General features: G+C 43.4%; 1 protein-coding gene and 1 non-coding gene across 2 annotated transcripts; one reads left to right on the top strand and one right to left on the bottom strand.

Moving 5' to 3' along the window:
* Positions 1 to 1,016: 1,016 nt before the first annotated feature.
* trnam-cau lies at positions 1,017 to 1,089 on the bottom strand. The gene has a single exon. It is a non-coding gene; the product is annotated as a tRNA-Met (tRNA).
* A 284-nt stretch (positions 1,090 to 1,373) lies between these two features.
* On the top strand, positions 1,374 to 14,802 carry map1lc3a.S (microtubule associated protein 1 light chain 3 alpha S homeolog). The gene is made up of 4 exons (XM_041578174.1): positions 1,374 to 1,539; positions 9,484 to 9,539; positions 12,576 to 12,682; positions 13,619 to 14,802. Exons 1-4 carry the CDS (start codon positions 1,500 to 1,502, stop codon positions 13,779 to 13,781), a joined length of 366 nt encoding a protein of 121 aa, XP_041434108.1. The 5' UTR covers positions 1,374 to 1,499; the 3' UTR covers positions 13,782 to 14,802.
* The last annotated feature ends 521 nt before the right edge of the window (positions 14,803 to 15,323 follow it).

Genomic DNA, 15,323 nt, shown 5'->3' with positions numbered 1-15,323 from the left:
ATATATGCCTGGTGCTTTACATTCCCCCATGTTCCACTATGAGGGGGCTGCCATATTTGTGCTTGACATCAGGAGTCTGTTAGCATTAGAAACTTAAACTGACAGATTGAGAATGGTCAGTCAGGTATAGGGCTTCAATTCCATACAAAAGAATCAACATGACATATACACAATACAGTTGACCTACACCAACACTAACCTATCCTCATCCAATACAGATTCAAAGTGACCAAATGCTGCCATCTTTTATAAACTGTACCTATGCATGGCCCACCTCTCTGCTTTTTTGCCCAGAGGCATAGCGGAAGCAAACTCTGCAACTGTTAGGGGCACATGCAACACTGTATAGGGGGACTTATGTGCAGTCAATATATGTTTATGTCAGAGCTGGGCCAGGTTGTGCCCAGTTGTGTAGCTAAAATACTGACTTGGCACCTTATAGCAGCCCCTCTGGCATTCACCAAAACCCACGTATTGCCAGTCCGGGCATGGTTCCATCCCTGAACGGGTGGGCCATGGGGTCTGCTTCCTCTTTAGTAAAGTAATCCCCACTCCCCAGGAACTCTGTTATCTGAGAGACCAGGAGGGTGGATTGGCGCTGCTCAATGTAATATTGCTCATTGATCTGACTATCCCACTCCAACCGCACACACTTCATACTCTCTCTGCATACTTGCTCAAATTCCCCCAGCTGTTTGTTCCACACCCAACTCTGATCTGCACCCTACCCCGCTGTCCTCTGATGCCTCTCATCACCTCTCTAGTCTGTCCCACCTCTGTTGCACAGGGGCAACTGCCACATTCTAAACAGTTTTTTGGGAGGCCAGAAACTTCTACCTCTGCCTCTGCCTATAGAATTCCATCACTTTCACCAAAGCAATAGAAGTCTATTACAAGCTCTTTATTAAAACACCTAATTAAGACTTTTACATACATGGAAAGCCTTTTGTTATTAAAATGGATTCTACTGTTACAGAAACTGTTTCCCAATGATCTGGATGGGAAAGAAAACATAGTGCCCCGTGTGAGGATCGAACTCACGACCTTCAGATTATGAGACTGACGCGCTACCTACTGCGCTAACGAGGCAGCTGACAGTAACCCTGGAGTAACCTTATAACACAGCAGTATTCTATGCAATGTCCTGTTCAGTATTGTGCTGTTATTGTGTTATTGTGTGATTATACACTTTCTATTAATGTGACAACTTGTAACTATGACTGTGTCACTGATATGAATCAGAACAGAGAACGCAGGAAGGAATAAGTAGAACGTGCGCTTTCGGCCAGTGCGGATGTAGTTACTGAGCATGACCGGTAGGGGGCTCCGTGTATTATGATTCAGCCTGAGCCGCTCTCCGTGACGTCATGTTGTTATATTGTATCCGCGCAGAGTGAGCAGAGACACAAAGAAGAGAGCAGAAGCCAAAGGGAGAGACAGAGAGAAGGGAGACGGCGGGGCATAGACTGGGCGAGCACAGGACCAGGGAGTGACTCAGGATGCCGTCAGAGCGGCCCTTCAAGCACAGGAGAACGTTCGGTGAGTGTGTGACAAGTATGAGACTGGCGGGTGAGCCACCAACGGGATTACTTGTTTGAGAACCAGGAAAAAATAATAAACAGAGAGACTGAACCAGTTCTAATCTTAATGTGTCTTTGCTGCCAGTCGCCACTAGCCCAGGGACACTAGCCCAGGGACACTAGCCCAGAGACACTAGCCCAGGGACACTAGCCCAGGGACACTAGCCCAGGGACACTAGCCCAGAGACACTAGCCCAGAGACACTAGCCCAGGGACACTAGCCCAGGGACACTAGCCCAGGGACACTTGCCCAGGGACACTAGCCCAGAGACACTAGCCCAGGGACACTAGCCCAGGGACACTAGCCCAGAGACACTAGCCCAGAGACACTAGCCCAGGGACACTAGCCCAGAGACACTTGCCCAGGGACTGCCAGTGTTGACACACAATAACGGGACAGGCTTATGAGCTGCTGGCTACTCTGCTATTCTCCCCTAACCGGGGCTTTATTCCACCTGTTGTTGCTACTCAGTGACCTTCTTCTGGCTGCGGGTTATCAGGACAGGGCTCAGACAGGACAGGATGGTTCCATCTCCTTCCCAACAACAACAACAGCAGCAGCTGGCACGTTTCCTTTATAGGGAGGATCTGCCTGGGCCTGTCCTGAAAATCAGCGTTTGCTGTAGGTACATGGCACATTAGTTTAGCTGCAGGATGAAGACAGGCCCATGCAGATCTCCTGTGCCACAGACAGTGCCAGGGTATAGTGGAATGTTGAGTGGTCTGACTGCAGCTCATTGGGACAGGCTTAGACAGGATCTGGGTTCTGCCCACTGTAGCGTGACCCAATGGGACTGTCACAGAACTGCGGCCTGATGTTGAATGATATCCTCCTTAGCACCAACATCATTTCAGATTTTATTATTGCTGCAGATCATCAGGACTGGCTTAGGTTGCCCTGTTTTCCTGTTTCATGTACAGTGACTTGACTGCTGATTATCAGGACTGGCTCAGGTTGCCCTGTTTTCCTGTTTCATGTTCAGTGACTTGACTGCTGATTCTCAGGACTGGCTTAGGTTGCCCTGTTTTCCTGTTTCATGTACAGTGACTTGACTGCTCATTATCAGGACTGGCTCAGGCTGCTCTGTTTTCCTTTTTCATGTACAATGACTTGACTGCTGATTATCAGGACTGGCTCAGGTTGCCCTGTTTTCCTGTTTCATGTACAGTGACTTGACTGCTGATCACCAGGACTGGCTTAGGTTGCCCTGTTTTCCTGTTTCATGTACAGTGACTTGACTGCTGATTATCAGGACTGGCTCAGGTTGCCCTGTTTTCCTGTTTCATGTACAGTGACTTGACTGCTGATCACCAGGACTGGCTTAGGTTGCCCTGTTTTCCTGTTTCATGTACAGTGACTTGACTGCTGATTCTCAGGACTGGCTTAGGTTGCCCTGTTTTCCTGTTTCATGTACAGTGGCTTGACTGCTCATTATCAGGACTGGCTCAGGCTGCTCTGTTTTCCTTTTTCATGTACAGTGACTTGACTGCTGATTATCAGGACTGGCTCAGGTTGCCCTGTTTTCCTGTTTCATGTACAGTGACTTGACTGCTGATCACCAGGACTGGCTTAGGTTGCCCTGTTTTCCTGTTTCATGTACAGTGACTTGACTGCTGATTATCAGGACTGGCTCAGGTTGCCCTGTTTTCCTGTTTCATGTACAGTGACTTGACTGCTGATCACCAGGACTGGCTTAGGTTGCCCTGTTTTCCTGTTTCATGTACAGTGACTTGACTGCTGATTATCAGGACTGGCTCAGGTTGCCCTGTTTTCCTGTTTCATGTACAGTGACTTGACTGCTGATTCTCAGGACTGGCTTAGGTTGCCCTGTTTTCCTGTTTCATGTACAGTGGCTTGACTGCTCATTATCAGGACTGGCTCAGGCTGCTCTGTTTTCCTTTTTCATGTACAGTGACTTGACTGCTGATTATCAGGACTGGCTCAGGTTGCCCTGTTTTCCTGTTTCATGTACAGTGACTTGACTGCTGATTATCAGGACTGGCTCAGGTTGCCCTGTTTTCCTGTTTCATGTACAGTGACTTGACTGCTCATTATCAGGACTGGCTCAGGCTGCCCTGTTTTCCTGTTTCATGTACAGTGACTTGACTGCTGATTATCAGGACTGGCTCAGGCTGCCCTGTTTTCCTGTTTCATGTACAGTGACTTGACTGCTGATCATCAGGACTGGCTTAGGTTGCCCTGTTTTCCTGTTTCATTTACAGTAACTTGACTGCTGATCATCAGGACTGGCTTAGGTTGCCCTGTTTTCCTGTTTCATGTACAGTGACTTGACTGCTGATTATCAGGACTGGCTCAGGTTGCCCTGTTTTCCTGTTTCATGTACAGTGACTTGACTGCTCATTATCAGGACTGGCTCAGGTTGCCCTGTTTTCCTGTTTCATGTACAGTGACTTGACTGCTCATTATCAGGACTGGCTTAGGTTGCCCTGTTTTCCTGTTTCATGTACAGTGACTTGACTGCTCATTATCAGGACTGGCTCAGGCTGCCCTGTTTTCCTGTTTGATGTACAGTAGACTTGACTGCTGATTATCAGGACTGGCTCAGGCTGCCCTGTTTTCTTATTTCATGTATATTGACTTGATTGCTGATTATCAATCAGGATTGGCTCAGACAGGGCTACATTTCTAGCGAATACAGAAAGTCCTTCTTACAGCATGTAATGTACAGTGATATAACTGACAGAGCAAGTCTCTGTGTGTATGTGTGAGGGTATATATATATATATAATAATGAGTATAGAGCTTGCTCTCTGTATACAATTCCATCCTGTGTGTGGTGGTTATGTGGCCAGTGTTTTTCAGAGCAGAGTCAATAAACACAAGTAACTTGGTTTCCAGCATAGTGATGATGTCAATAACAGGTGGCCCCTCTCACGTTATCTAAGCCCCTCCCAGTTCCCCCTCGCTGTGCCCTCTGTGGCTAATGGTGCACATTGTACCCTCTGAGCAATCAACCTGGGACTCCTGGAATAAAGAGTCGTTAGGTGTGTCTCTAATTATTCTTTAATGACTAACCAGTCACATGGGCCTGGGTCAGTTCATACCTGGGAGAAGTAAGCGGATAGCTGTTTACAAACAAAAGAAATGTGTATTTATACCCTGCGAGTGACTTGGCTGTGAGTTTCAACTCACTGGAATTTGTGCCTGTTATGCAACTGCCTGCTGGGATCCCATCCAGCTGTCATGTATCCTGGAACAGTTTCCATCAGTGGCCCTCTATATACTGGGTTATACTGGTTGCTGGTGGGGCCCAGAGCATAGCAAATATTTTTGGGTGTGACTGTTTAAAGAAACATATGTGGCTTCAACTGTTGATGAACTTCAACACCCAGTGATACTTTAACAAGTGGGAAAACCTGATAAAGTTCTATTGCCGTCTCCCCCTACTACACCTGCTTGCTACCTGCTATCCCACAGACACAGTCCCTTCCCAGAGACTATTATCCCACTGTTACTATAGGCACCATCTCTCCCTACTATACCTGCTATCCCACAGCCACACTCCCTTCCCAGAGACTATTATCCCACTGTTACTATAGGCACCATCTCTCCCTACTATACCTGCTATCCCACAGTCACACTCCCTTCCCAGAGACTACTATCCCACTGTTACTATAGGCACCATCTCTCCCTACTATACCTGCTATCCCACAGTCTCAGTCCTTTCCCAGAGACTATTATCCCACTGTTACTATAGGCACCATCTCTCCCTACTATACCTGCTATCCCACAGTCACACTCCCTTCCCAGAGACTATTATCCCACTGTTACTATAGACACCATCTCTCCCTACTATACCTGCTATCCCACAGTCACATTCCCTTCCCAGAGACTATTATCCCCACTGTTACTATAGGCACCATCTCTCCCTACTATACCTGCTATCCCACAGTCACACTCCCTTCCCAGAGACTATTATCCCACTGTTACTATAGACACCATCTCTCCCTACTATACCTGCTATCCCACAGTCACACTCCCTTCCCAGAGACTATTATCCCCACTGTTACTATATGCACCATCTCTCCCTACTATACCTGCTATCCCACAGCCACAGTCCCTTCCCAGAGACTATTATCCCACTGTTACTATAGGCACCATCTCTCTCTACTATACCTGCTATCCCACAGTCACACTCCCTTCCCAGAGACTATTATCCCACTGCTACTATAGGCACCATCTCTCCCTACTATACCTGCTATCCCACAGTCACACTCCCTTCCCAGAGACTATTATCCCACTGTTACTATAGGCACCATCTCTCCCTACTATACCTGCTATCCCACAGTCACACTCCCTTCCCAGAGACTATTATCCCACTGCTACTATAGGCACCATCTCTCCCTACTATACCTGCTATCCCACAGTCACACTCCCTTCCCAGAGACTATTATCCCACTGCTACTATAGGCACCATCTCTCCCTACTATACCTGCTATCCCACAGTCACACTCCCTTCCCAGAGACTATTATCCCACTGTTACTATAGGCACCATCTCTCCCTACTATACCTGCTATCCCACAGTCACACTCCCTTCCCAGAGACTATTATCCCCAATGTCACATGGAGACAGATGTTTATTGGTGTATATAAGAACAGCCAAGAAAGCAATACTCCTCTGCAGAACAGGTGGTTGAGCCTGGGCCTTTATTATTTTTTAATTAAATAAGGAAGCTGATCTCCTAGATACAAGATGTTTAAGGCAGCCATATGCACTCCAGGTGTAAAAATACAAGAATACATTTGGGATTTTAGAGCGGTGCAGCTCCATCTTGTCAGATCACTGACAGCACCTGATAAATTGCCAGTTGGGGAAGTTTGAGAGCTGTGTTGAGCTGGAAACAGAACTATCTGACTGTCAGCACAGTGCTGAAATCTATAAGGGCTCAGTGTATGTACATCATACAGTTTCATTGGAAATGCCACTTGGCTGAAAGCTTTATTTTGGAAGTGGAAAACTGCTAATATCTTTAAAACAACTTAAAATAATTATAGAAGTACAGGGCTGGAACTGGAGGTAGGCAGCAGAGGTATTTGTCTAGGGTGCAACCATTTTTGAAAAACAGGGGGGTACACATGCAGAAAAGTGTATTGGTGTTAGAGTCCTGCAGCGGGTTGGGTAGCCGCGAGTTGAGAAAGAGGATAAAATCTACCCCCAACCGGCGCCTTAACAGTGGAAGGAGTAGGATTGTATAAGGTTTATTTGTTGTGTATATTATACTGTAAGCTAGCAATATAATGTATATGGTGGAAGGGTTTCTGTTGCCCAGACTTATGTTACAATGACCTTGTTAGTTTCGCTGCATGCAGGGCGGGGAGGCTGCACACGCTTATATGTGAGCGCTGCTGAATAGCTGGGCTGTGGGCAGGTTACTGTGCCCCTCTGTCCCAGTTCAGTATAAAAATAAAAACTGGGTAAATATAAACGCTGTGCAAAATAAAACATGTTTCTGATATAGTTAGTTAGCCAAAAATGTAATGTATAAAGGCTGGAGTGACTGGATGTCTAATATAACAGAACAGAACCCAACTTCCTGCTTTTCAGCTCTCTAACTCTGAGTTAGTCAGTGAATTTAAGGGGAGCCACATGGGACATATCTGTTCTGTAAGTTTGCAATTGATCCTCAGCATTCAGCTCAGATTCAAAAGCAACAGATATGACCCATGTGCCCCCTCAAGTCACTGAATGGTTACTGCCTCGTAACCAATCAGTGGAAACCAAGAGAGCTGCAAAGCAGGAAGTAGTGTTCTGGCTATTATGTTACACATCCAATCACTCCAGTCTTTATACATTAGATTTTTGCCTAACTAACTATATTGGATTTTATTTTGCACAGCCTATTTACCCAGTTTTTATTTTTACACTGAACAATTCCTTTAATAGGCAGAACCGATCCTTCCGAGGCTGACATGTACAGTTCTCCTCCCTGTACACACAAGTACATGCACAGCTATTTTAGTCTGTCGCTTCTCTCACTCACTTGATTTAACCCTTTTTCAGTGCCAGAATGTGCCATCTAGAGCAACCTTCCATCTACACTAGGCATGAGAAACTGCACGGAGTATAACAGTTCATCAAATGCTATGGAGAAGATAGAACCGGATTAGGAAGGACAGATTGGCTATCTGTCTGGTGACTGCAGATTATCAGGACAGGCACCCAGAGGAGTACATGTACATGCACTTTAGATTAATACCCAGTTTTCTCTGTGCATGTCTTAAAATTTGTCTTTAGAGGAGCCTTTTAAATTTCGATATTATACCCGATATTCGATAATATATATGTGTGAGCCAGTCAGAAAATTATAATTATCAGAATCGGTGCAGACGTGAGGTATCGACTTAATTTAAAGGGATTTTAAAAGATTTTAAAGGAACAGTTCAGTGTGAAAATAAAAACTGGTTAAATAGATAGGCTGTGCAAAATAAAAAATTTTCTAATATAGTTAGTTAGGCAAAAATGTAATGTATAAAGGCTGGAGTGACTGGATGTGTAACATAATAGCCAGAACACTACTTCCTGCTTTTCAGCTCCTCAAATCTCTAAATGGTTACTACCTGGTAACCAGTCAGTGTAAACCAAGAGAGCTGCAAAGCAGGAAGTAGTGTTCTGGCTATTATATTAGACATCCAGTCACTACAGCCTTTATACATTACATTTTTGGCTAACTAACTATATTAGAAACATTTTTTATTTTGCACAGCCTATTTATTTGTCCAGTTTTTATTTTTACACTGAACAATTCCTTTAAAAGAACTCCTGACTGCAGATGATAAAGACAGGCTCAAATAGAGTTGGTTTTTAATCTCACCTTCTGCAACAGGACAGGTCTGGGTTGCGTATTCATCTCATGTAAAAAGATCTCCTGACTGCAGATTATTAGGACAGGCTCAGACAGGCCTGGGTATTCATTTCATGTAAAGGGATCTCCTAGATGAATATTATCAGGACATGCTGAGACAGGGCTGGGGGTATTAATCCCACCTAAAAAAATCTACTAACTGCAGGTTAACAGGACAGACTCGGGCAAGATGGATATTTGTTTCTGGATTTTGTCTGTTTGTAGATTATTAGAACTGGTTCAGACTGTGCTTGTTTTCTGTTTAATCTTTTAATCTCCATTTGTTTTGATTAAATGTTGAGTTGGAGAGTAACAGGGCAGGTTTTTTTTGGTGGTTGGGGTCCAAGTCACCTACTGAATTACAGAATAAACAATAACAGTTTTCATAGTGGGAAGACAAACTGCTTTCTAGCGATGGGGTTTGGAGTTCAATTCCAGCAATGAGTTTGTATGGATTTCCTCCAGGTGCTCTGGTTTCCTCCCAAAACATACAGGCAGGTTAACTGAGCCATGATAATATTGGCTCTACTGTGTGAATGGGATAGGAACCTTAGATTGTAAGCTCCGCTGAGGCAGGGACTGATATGGATAATGTATAATAATGTTAGACGGATTGGAATGTCAGGCCATATCACAGTAAGCACATTTAAAGGGATACTGTCATGGGAAAACCTGTTTTTTTCAAAACACATCAGTCAATAGTGCTGCTCCAGTAGAATTCTGCACTGAAATCCATTTTTCAAAAGAGCAAACAGATTTTTTTATATTCAATTTTGAAATCTGACATGGGGCTAGACATATTTTCAATTTCCCAGCTGCCCCCAGTCATGTGACTTGTGCTCTGATAAACTTCAGTCACTCTTTACTGCTGTACTGCAAGTTGGAGTGATATCACACCCCCCCCCCCAGCAGCCTAACAACAGAACAATGGGATGGTAGCTAATGTACAATACATTGTATCCAACGGTAACCAATCACTTTTGCCTCTGGATAGGCCACATTAAGAAATCATGTATTTTTGATTTACTTCTTTTGCAGCTGAGCGTTGTGCAGAAGTACGTCAGATTCGTGAGCAACATCCCAATAAAATTCCGGTGAGTCTTATAATACAAGGAGAAATCTTTCCTTTACTGGAAATGCCAAGGAAGTAATCCAATTTAAAAGAACATTCAGACTCCTCTAATTAAGTATATTTCTGCTCTATATTTATTTTAATTCTATTTTTAAATGCATTGAATTGACATTCAAAGGTCTCTGCTATTTTTATTCTAGACTTTTATTACGAATGTGACAAATATTAATCTAGTGCCAAGGTCCCACTGTTTTTGCTAGAAGATCTGGCACTAGGGAAATCTGCCATGAGACTGTGGCATTGCTGGCTACTGTACCCCAGGACCTATTGTTTGAGTGTCTTAAATAATAATAACACGACAAAAAGGGGGATATGTAAAAAAACAATTAAATATCATATATGCTGCTCTTTGCCAGTTATCTCTTTTAAGAGGGGTTGCAGGTCACTAAGATCTTCCCTTCCTGGGAATTGCTCTTGTGCTTCACAAGAATGACCTGGCACATATTTTTGGGCAAATTTGTGTTGCTATCTGATAGGCAGGCAGCAACAAGTTCAAATCTGAATTTACTCCCATCTCCAATTGGGTAGCAGCTGACCAAGGTAAGTGCAAAATTATTTTATATGAAGCACTACCCTGATTTCCTGTATAATAATGGTACCCTGGGGAAGGGGCAGAACATGATCATGGAAATTTCAAATATAATTTACAAATACAGCTCATTTTCAGATGCAAGCAGGTTTCCCCAGTATTCCAACATAATTGTGGGTGCTCATCACCAGTAAACGCATGCAGGTGCAATATCCATTTTGGTAAATCATATGCAAGCTGCATTGAACACTATTTGCAATATAAAAAAAACAGTATTTCGGCAAGAATTGAGGCAAGTTTCTTAACTTACCTTATGGCTGGAGAGTTTTTGGTGCTAATACATTATGAGAAGAGCATCAATATATGCTCAATATTGCGCATTACACCTGCACTTGAATCTGAAAATGAGGCTGTAGAAATGCAGAAACTGTGGGCTCATATTGATGAAGTCTGCACACGTGTTGCCATCTTTACACAAATTTATTATCCATTTACCTGTTTTGCAATCAGGTCCTGGACACTTATAAGCTGTTCATTTTTTCATATTTGCTTTTCTTTCTTAAGTTATGTTGGGTTAATCAGTAAAATACTGATCACTCCCTTTCAGGACATAGTGACATCATCCCATTCTAGAAAGCACGGGACTACTTATACTTATTTCAACCGTTTAATTATAACGTTCCTAGAACTGGGGTCAGTCCCACTGGTCTAATGTTACATTAGTTATGCCTGGTACATTTCATAACCAGGGAACTTGAGTAAAAAATCCAAGTAAAGGTTCTGCCCTTTTCTGGACACTGTTGGTGGAACATTAAATTTGTAGGCTTACGGAGCATTTGTTTTCTTAGATGGGGTCAGTGACCTCATTTGAAAGCTGGAAAGAGTCAGAAGAAGGCAAATAATTCAAAAAACGAAAACAAAGAAATAATGAAGACCCAGTTGCTTAGAATTGGCTATTCTATAACATATTAAAGGTTAGCCCAAAGGTGAACCACCCCATTATCAGTTAAAAAAGAGATACTATCATTATAATTTGTTTAATTTGAATTTAAAAAAAATTTTTTGTGGTTTTCGCCACATAAAAGCAACGCTAATATACTGCATTATAACCCCCACCTCCTTTGCTGATAAAGGTTTGTAAACGCATGAAAATGCCGGTACTGATGACAGGCACGTTCTCTGCCCCCTAGTCCAGTCCAATGTCTTCACTCTCCTCACTGGTGCTGTTCTGTTCCCCCATAGAGAGAGCAAGACCGTGCACATCTATTTGCGTGTTTGGGCTTATTCGCATGCGTGTTGGGGTGGGACGCAACACTGATTGCCTAGATAACCCAGCTGGCTTGGCCCGGCACTGATTGAGCCAGCCGCGGTGCTTGGGGCTTATTTATCAACTCTGGGCAACTTTGCTCATGGGCAGTTACCTATATCAACCAATCAGTGATTACCTTTTTAAAGCCAGCTGCAAGTAGAACAATGAATGCAGTGATCTGATTGGTTGCCATGGGTTACTGCCCATGGGCAAATTTGCCCATTTTCGATAAATGACCCCCCTTGAGATATGCTTGCTCTGGTCCCTGAGTATTTTTCTAAAATCCCAACCATAAAGTAGGATAGACCTGTAGTTTTTTGCAAGAATGAAAGTAGAGACAGTAAAAAAAATGATCTATTATCCATAATGTTGAGGCCTGGGGTTTTACAGATAAGGGATCCATGATTTGGATATAAAACATTAATATAAACATTAAATAAGTCAATATAGATGTATGTCACTTGATGAGAACAAGTAAAGGTGGCCATACACGGGCCGATAAAAGCTGCTGACAGACCATGTCGGCAGCTTATTGGCCCGTGTATGGGGCCCCCCGACGGGCTTCACGATCGAGATCTGACCGAAAGTCGGCCAGATCTCGATCGGATGGGACAGAAAATCCCGTCGGATCACGGCCGCATCTATTCGTTGATGCGGTCCCGCGATCCGACCGCCCGTTTGGGCATCGTTAGGATCTGATCGTTGGGCCCTAGGGCCCACGATCGGATCAGCCGATATTGCCCACCTCAAGGTGGGCATATCGGAGGGAGATCTGCTCGTTTGGCGACATCGCCAAACGAGCGGATCTCTCCATGTATGGCCACCTTTAAAAAGCAAATATACCAATTTTATGATTAGGAATTACTATGATTAGGATCTTCCATTTATTTTCATGTATAACAATAACCGTTTGTACACAGAATCTTCTTTCTCTGTGTTTATACATTTATGTGCCGGCTGCTATATTGCAAGTAACAGTATGTTTAGGAAGAAGTACAGTAATTCATGTAGTTGGTGGGATGGGAGATGCCCAATTGTATTGCGCTACAATAGGTCTTAGAGGTGGAGCTGAAAGCATTATAGGCCAATTTCTAAGAGAAGGTTATGCTGGCTGTGGTTAGGGGGAAATTGAAATATAGCTCTTCCTTTTTTTATTTCAGGTTATTATAGAGAGATACAAGGGGGAGAAGCAGCTGCCTGTGTTGGATAAGACGAAATTCCTTGTTCCAGATCATGTGAATATGAGTGAGCTGGTGAAAATCATAAGGTAAACCATTGATATATAAATATAATTTCTACTAACTCATGTTAGAATTTCCATATAATTCAGGGCCGGAACTAGGGGTAGGCAGAAGACAAGGTCACAGCGATAGCGGGCACTGGGCAGGTACGTGTTAAAGGGTCTTCTGCCTACCCCTAGTTGGTGTTTGCTCCCCTCTGCTGCTGTGCCGTTCCCTTCTGCCACTCGCTATGCTGTCAATGCGCCCCCCTGCATGACGTATCATGGCTCATACTCGAACCTGTTCACACAAAGGGGTGGAGCCAGATGGCCTGCACCTGCTATAAGTCCTCCTATTGCCCCATATAACCCTCCCTGTAACTCCTCCTATTGCCCCATATAACCCTCCCTATAACTCCTCCTATTGCTCCATATAACCCTCCCTGTAACTCCTCCTATTGCTCCATATAACCCTCCCTATAACTCCTCCTATTGCTCCATATAACCCTCCCTGTAACTCCTCCTATTGCTCCATATAACCCTCCCTATAACTCCTCCTATTGCCCCATATAACCCTCCCTATAACTCCTCCTATTGCTCCATATAACCCTCCCTGTAACTCCTCCTATTGCTCCATATAACCCTCCCTGTAACTCCTCCTATTGCTCCATATAACCCTCCCTGTAACTCCTCCTATTGCTCCATATAACCCTCCCTATAACTCCTCCTATTGCTCCATATAACCCTCCCTATAACTCCTCCTATTGCTCCATATAACCCTCCCTATAACTCCTCTTATTGCTCCATTATAAACTTCCCTATATCGCCTAGGATGCCCCTACCTTGTAAATAATAGGTCTGCCTCATCCTGTATACAGACCTTCACTGTTGTACATAAGTGTAGTATATATAACAGAATTATTGCCAGGTCTTCTGTCTGACAAGAAGCAAAATGGCTGATAATGACTTCCCTTCATTCGCCAGACGCAGGCTGCAATTGAACCCCACCCAGGCCTTCTTCCTGCTTGTGAACCAGCACAGCATGGTGAGCGTCTCCACCCCAATCTTGGAGACATATGAGCAAGAGAAGGATGAGGATGGTTTCCTGTACATGGTGTATGCCTCTCAGGAAACATTTGGCCACTGATGTCCTGAGGATGCACAAACGCTCGCACGCCAACAAAAAACGTAACACAGCTATGCACAGACATGCTCTTGCATATTTACACGTGATTTCAACCACATTTCTTGTTTGTAGATCATTATTACACAAATACTGCCTCACATAAATACTGTTACACAAGCATTCCACCTTGCTTTGGATATTTACACCTGCAATGCTTAGTACCATGTGCTCACTCTCACTTCTGCACACGCAATCATACCCTCTCTGCTTGTATGTAGGAGATCATGCTTGCACACAATTAAGCTTCAGTTGCTATGCAGAATCACCTGGTTACACATGCACAGCAAGAATAGAGGCGTGTGTGTAACACACATAATCCTAGTGTTGTTAAACTGCTTCCTGTAATAATTGTGCAACTGTAGAGATAGAGGTTTTGTGACCCATACTTGTAAGGTTGCAAATAGGGGCGCAACATATTTTGGGGAAATTTATGGTGATTTAGGGGCCCGAGGATGACCCCTGAAGATAGAGAAAGAGCTCTATTCATCCTCATCAGTGGAGCTAAAGGAGTAAAGGAGGCAGTAAACCTTTGAACTTAAACATTTGTTCTTAAATTAAGTAACAAAAACTGATATCCATTTCCCCTGTTTTACCAATATACATTGAAATTGTTCATTAATTAGGGCCTCTACTACCTGGGCCTCCTGCAGCCGCAGCGTCTGCTTCCTCTGTAGTTACGCTCCTGCATTTCCCCCATTTACAGTTTCCTGCACTTACTTCTTATTTTGCCTCTGCTCGCACCTCTTGTTTTAATATTATCCTTGATCCTGCCACTGTTCACTGGCAAATCCAACTAAACCATTAACTTCCGCTGCTTGTAGAGTTTAGTAAACCGCAAGATACAAAAGAGGAAAAAAAACAAACAACCAATTCCCTCTGAATTGGAGATAGTTCTATGTAACCGATTCTTAATACTTGTACATTTTATTACCTTCTTTTAATCTGCCAAGTGCTGGCAAAAATCTGATTTTATTGAGTGTTATAGTGATTTCTAATCATGACTTTGGGGGAAGGGGGGTGTTAATAGCTGTACAGAGTTAAACTTCAGTTTTCTGTCTCCCTAAACCGTCTCCTCTTTCTGTTTTTTACTTATTATAATGTTTCTGTTTTTCTCCTGATGGAACGTAAAACGTCGAGAGGGTAAATTAAAATTTCCCTTCTCTATAGTGCAAAAGAAAATGTACAAAAAAAAAAAAATCTATATAAATATAAAAGCCGATGTGTGTGTATATACAGATACATTTCATGTGTATAAATAAAACAAATATTGAAAGAATTCAGTTTCCTCGTTGTGGTATGAATCAACCTTGGGTAATGAGGATTATAAATAAATAAAAAGGGACAAAAAAAACTAGGGGGATCTTTTTCCAGCTTTATCAATTGGGAAAAAGAGCAAGTTTATTATATGGGACTATCATAGTTTGTGGGCAAAAAAAGTGAGGTCTACTCAAAGCAAGACACTTGTATCTGTACCCCCAGAGGGTGTTTTCAGACCCCAGGTGA

The sequence above is a fragment of the Xenopus laevis genome, chromosome 9_10S, assembly GCF_017654675.1.
Source record: "Xenopus laevis strain J_2021 chromosome 9_10S, Xenopus_laevis_v10.1, whole genome shotgun sequence".
Taxonomy (NCBI): Eukaryota; Metazoa; Chordata; class Amphibia; order Anura; family Pipidae; genus Xenopus; species Xenopus laevis.
This window is presented reverse-complemented; position numbering and strand designations above follow the sequence as displayed.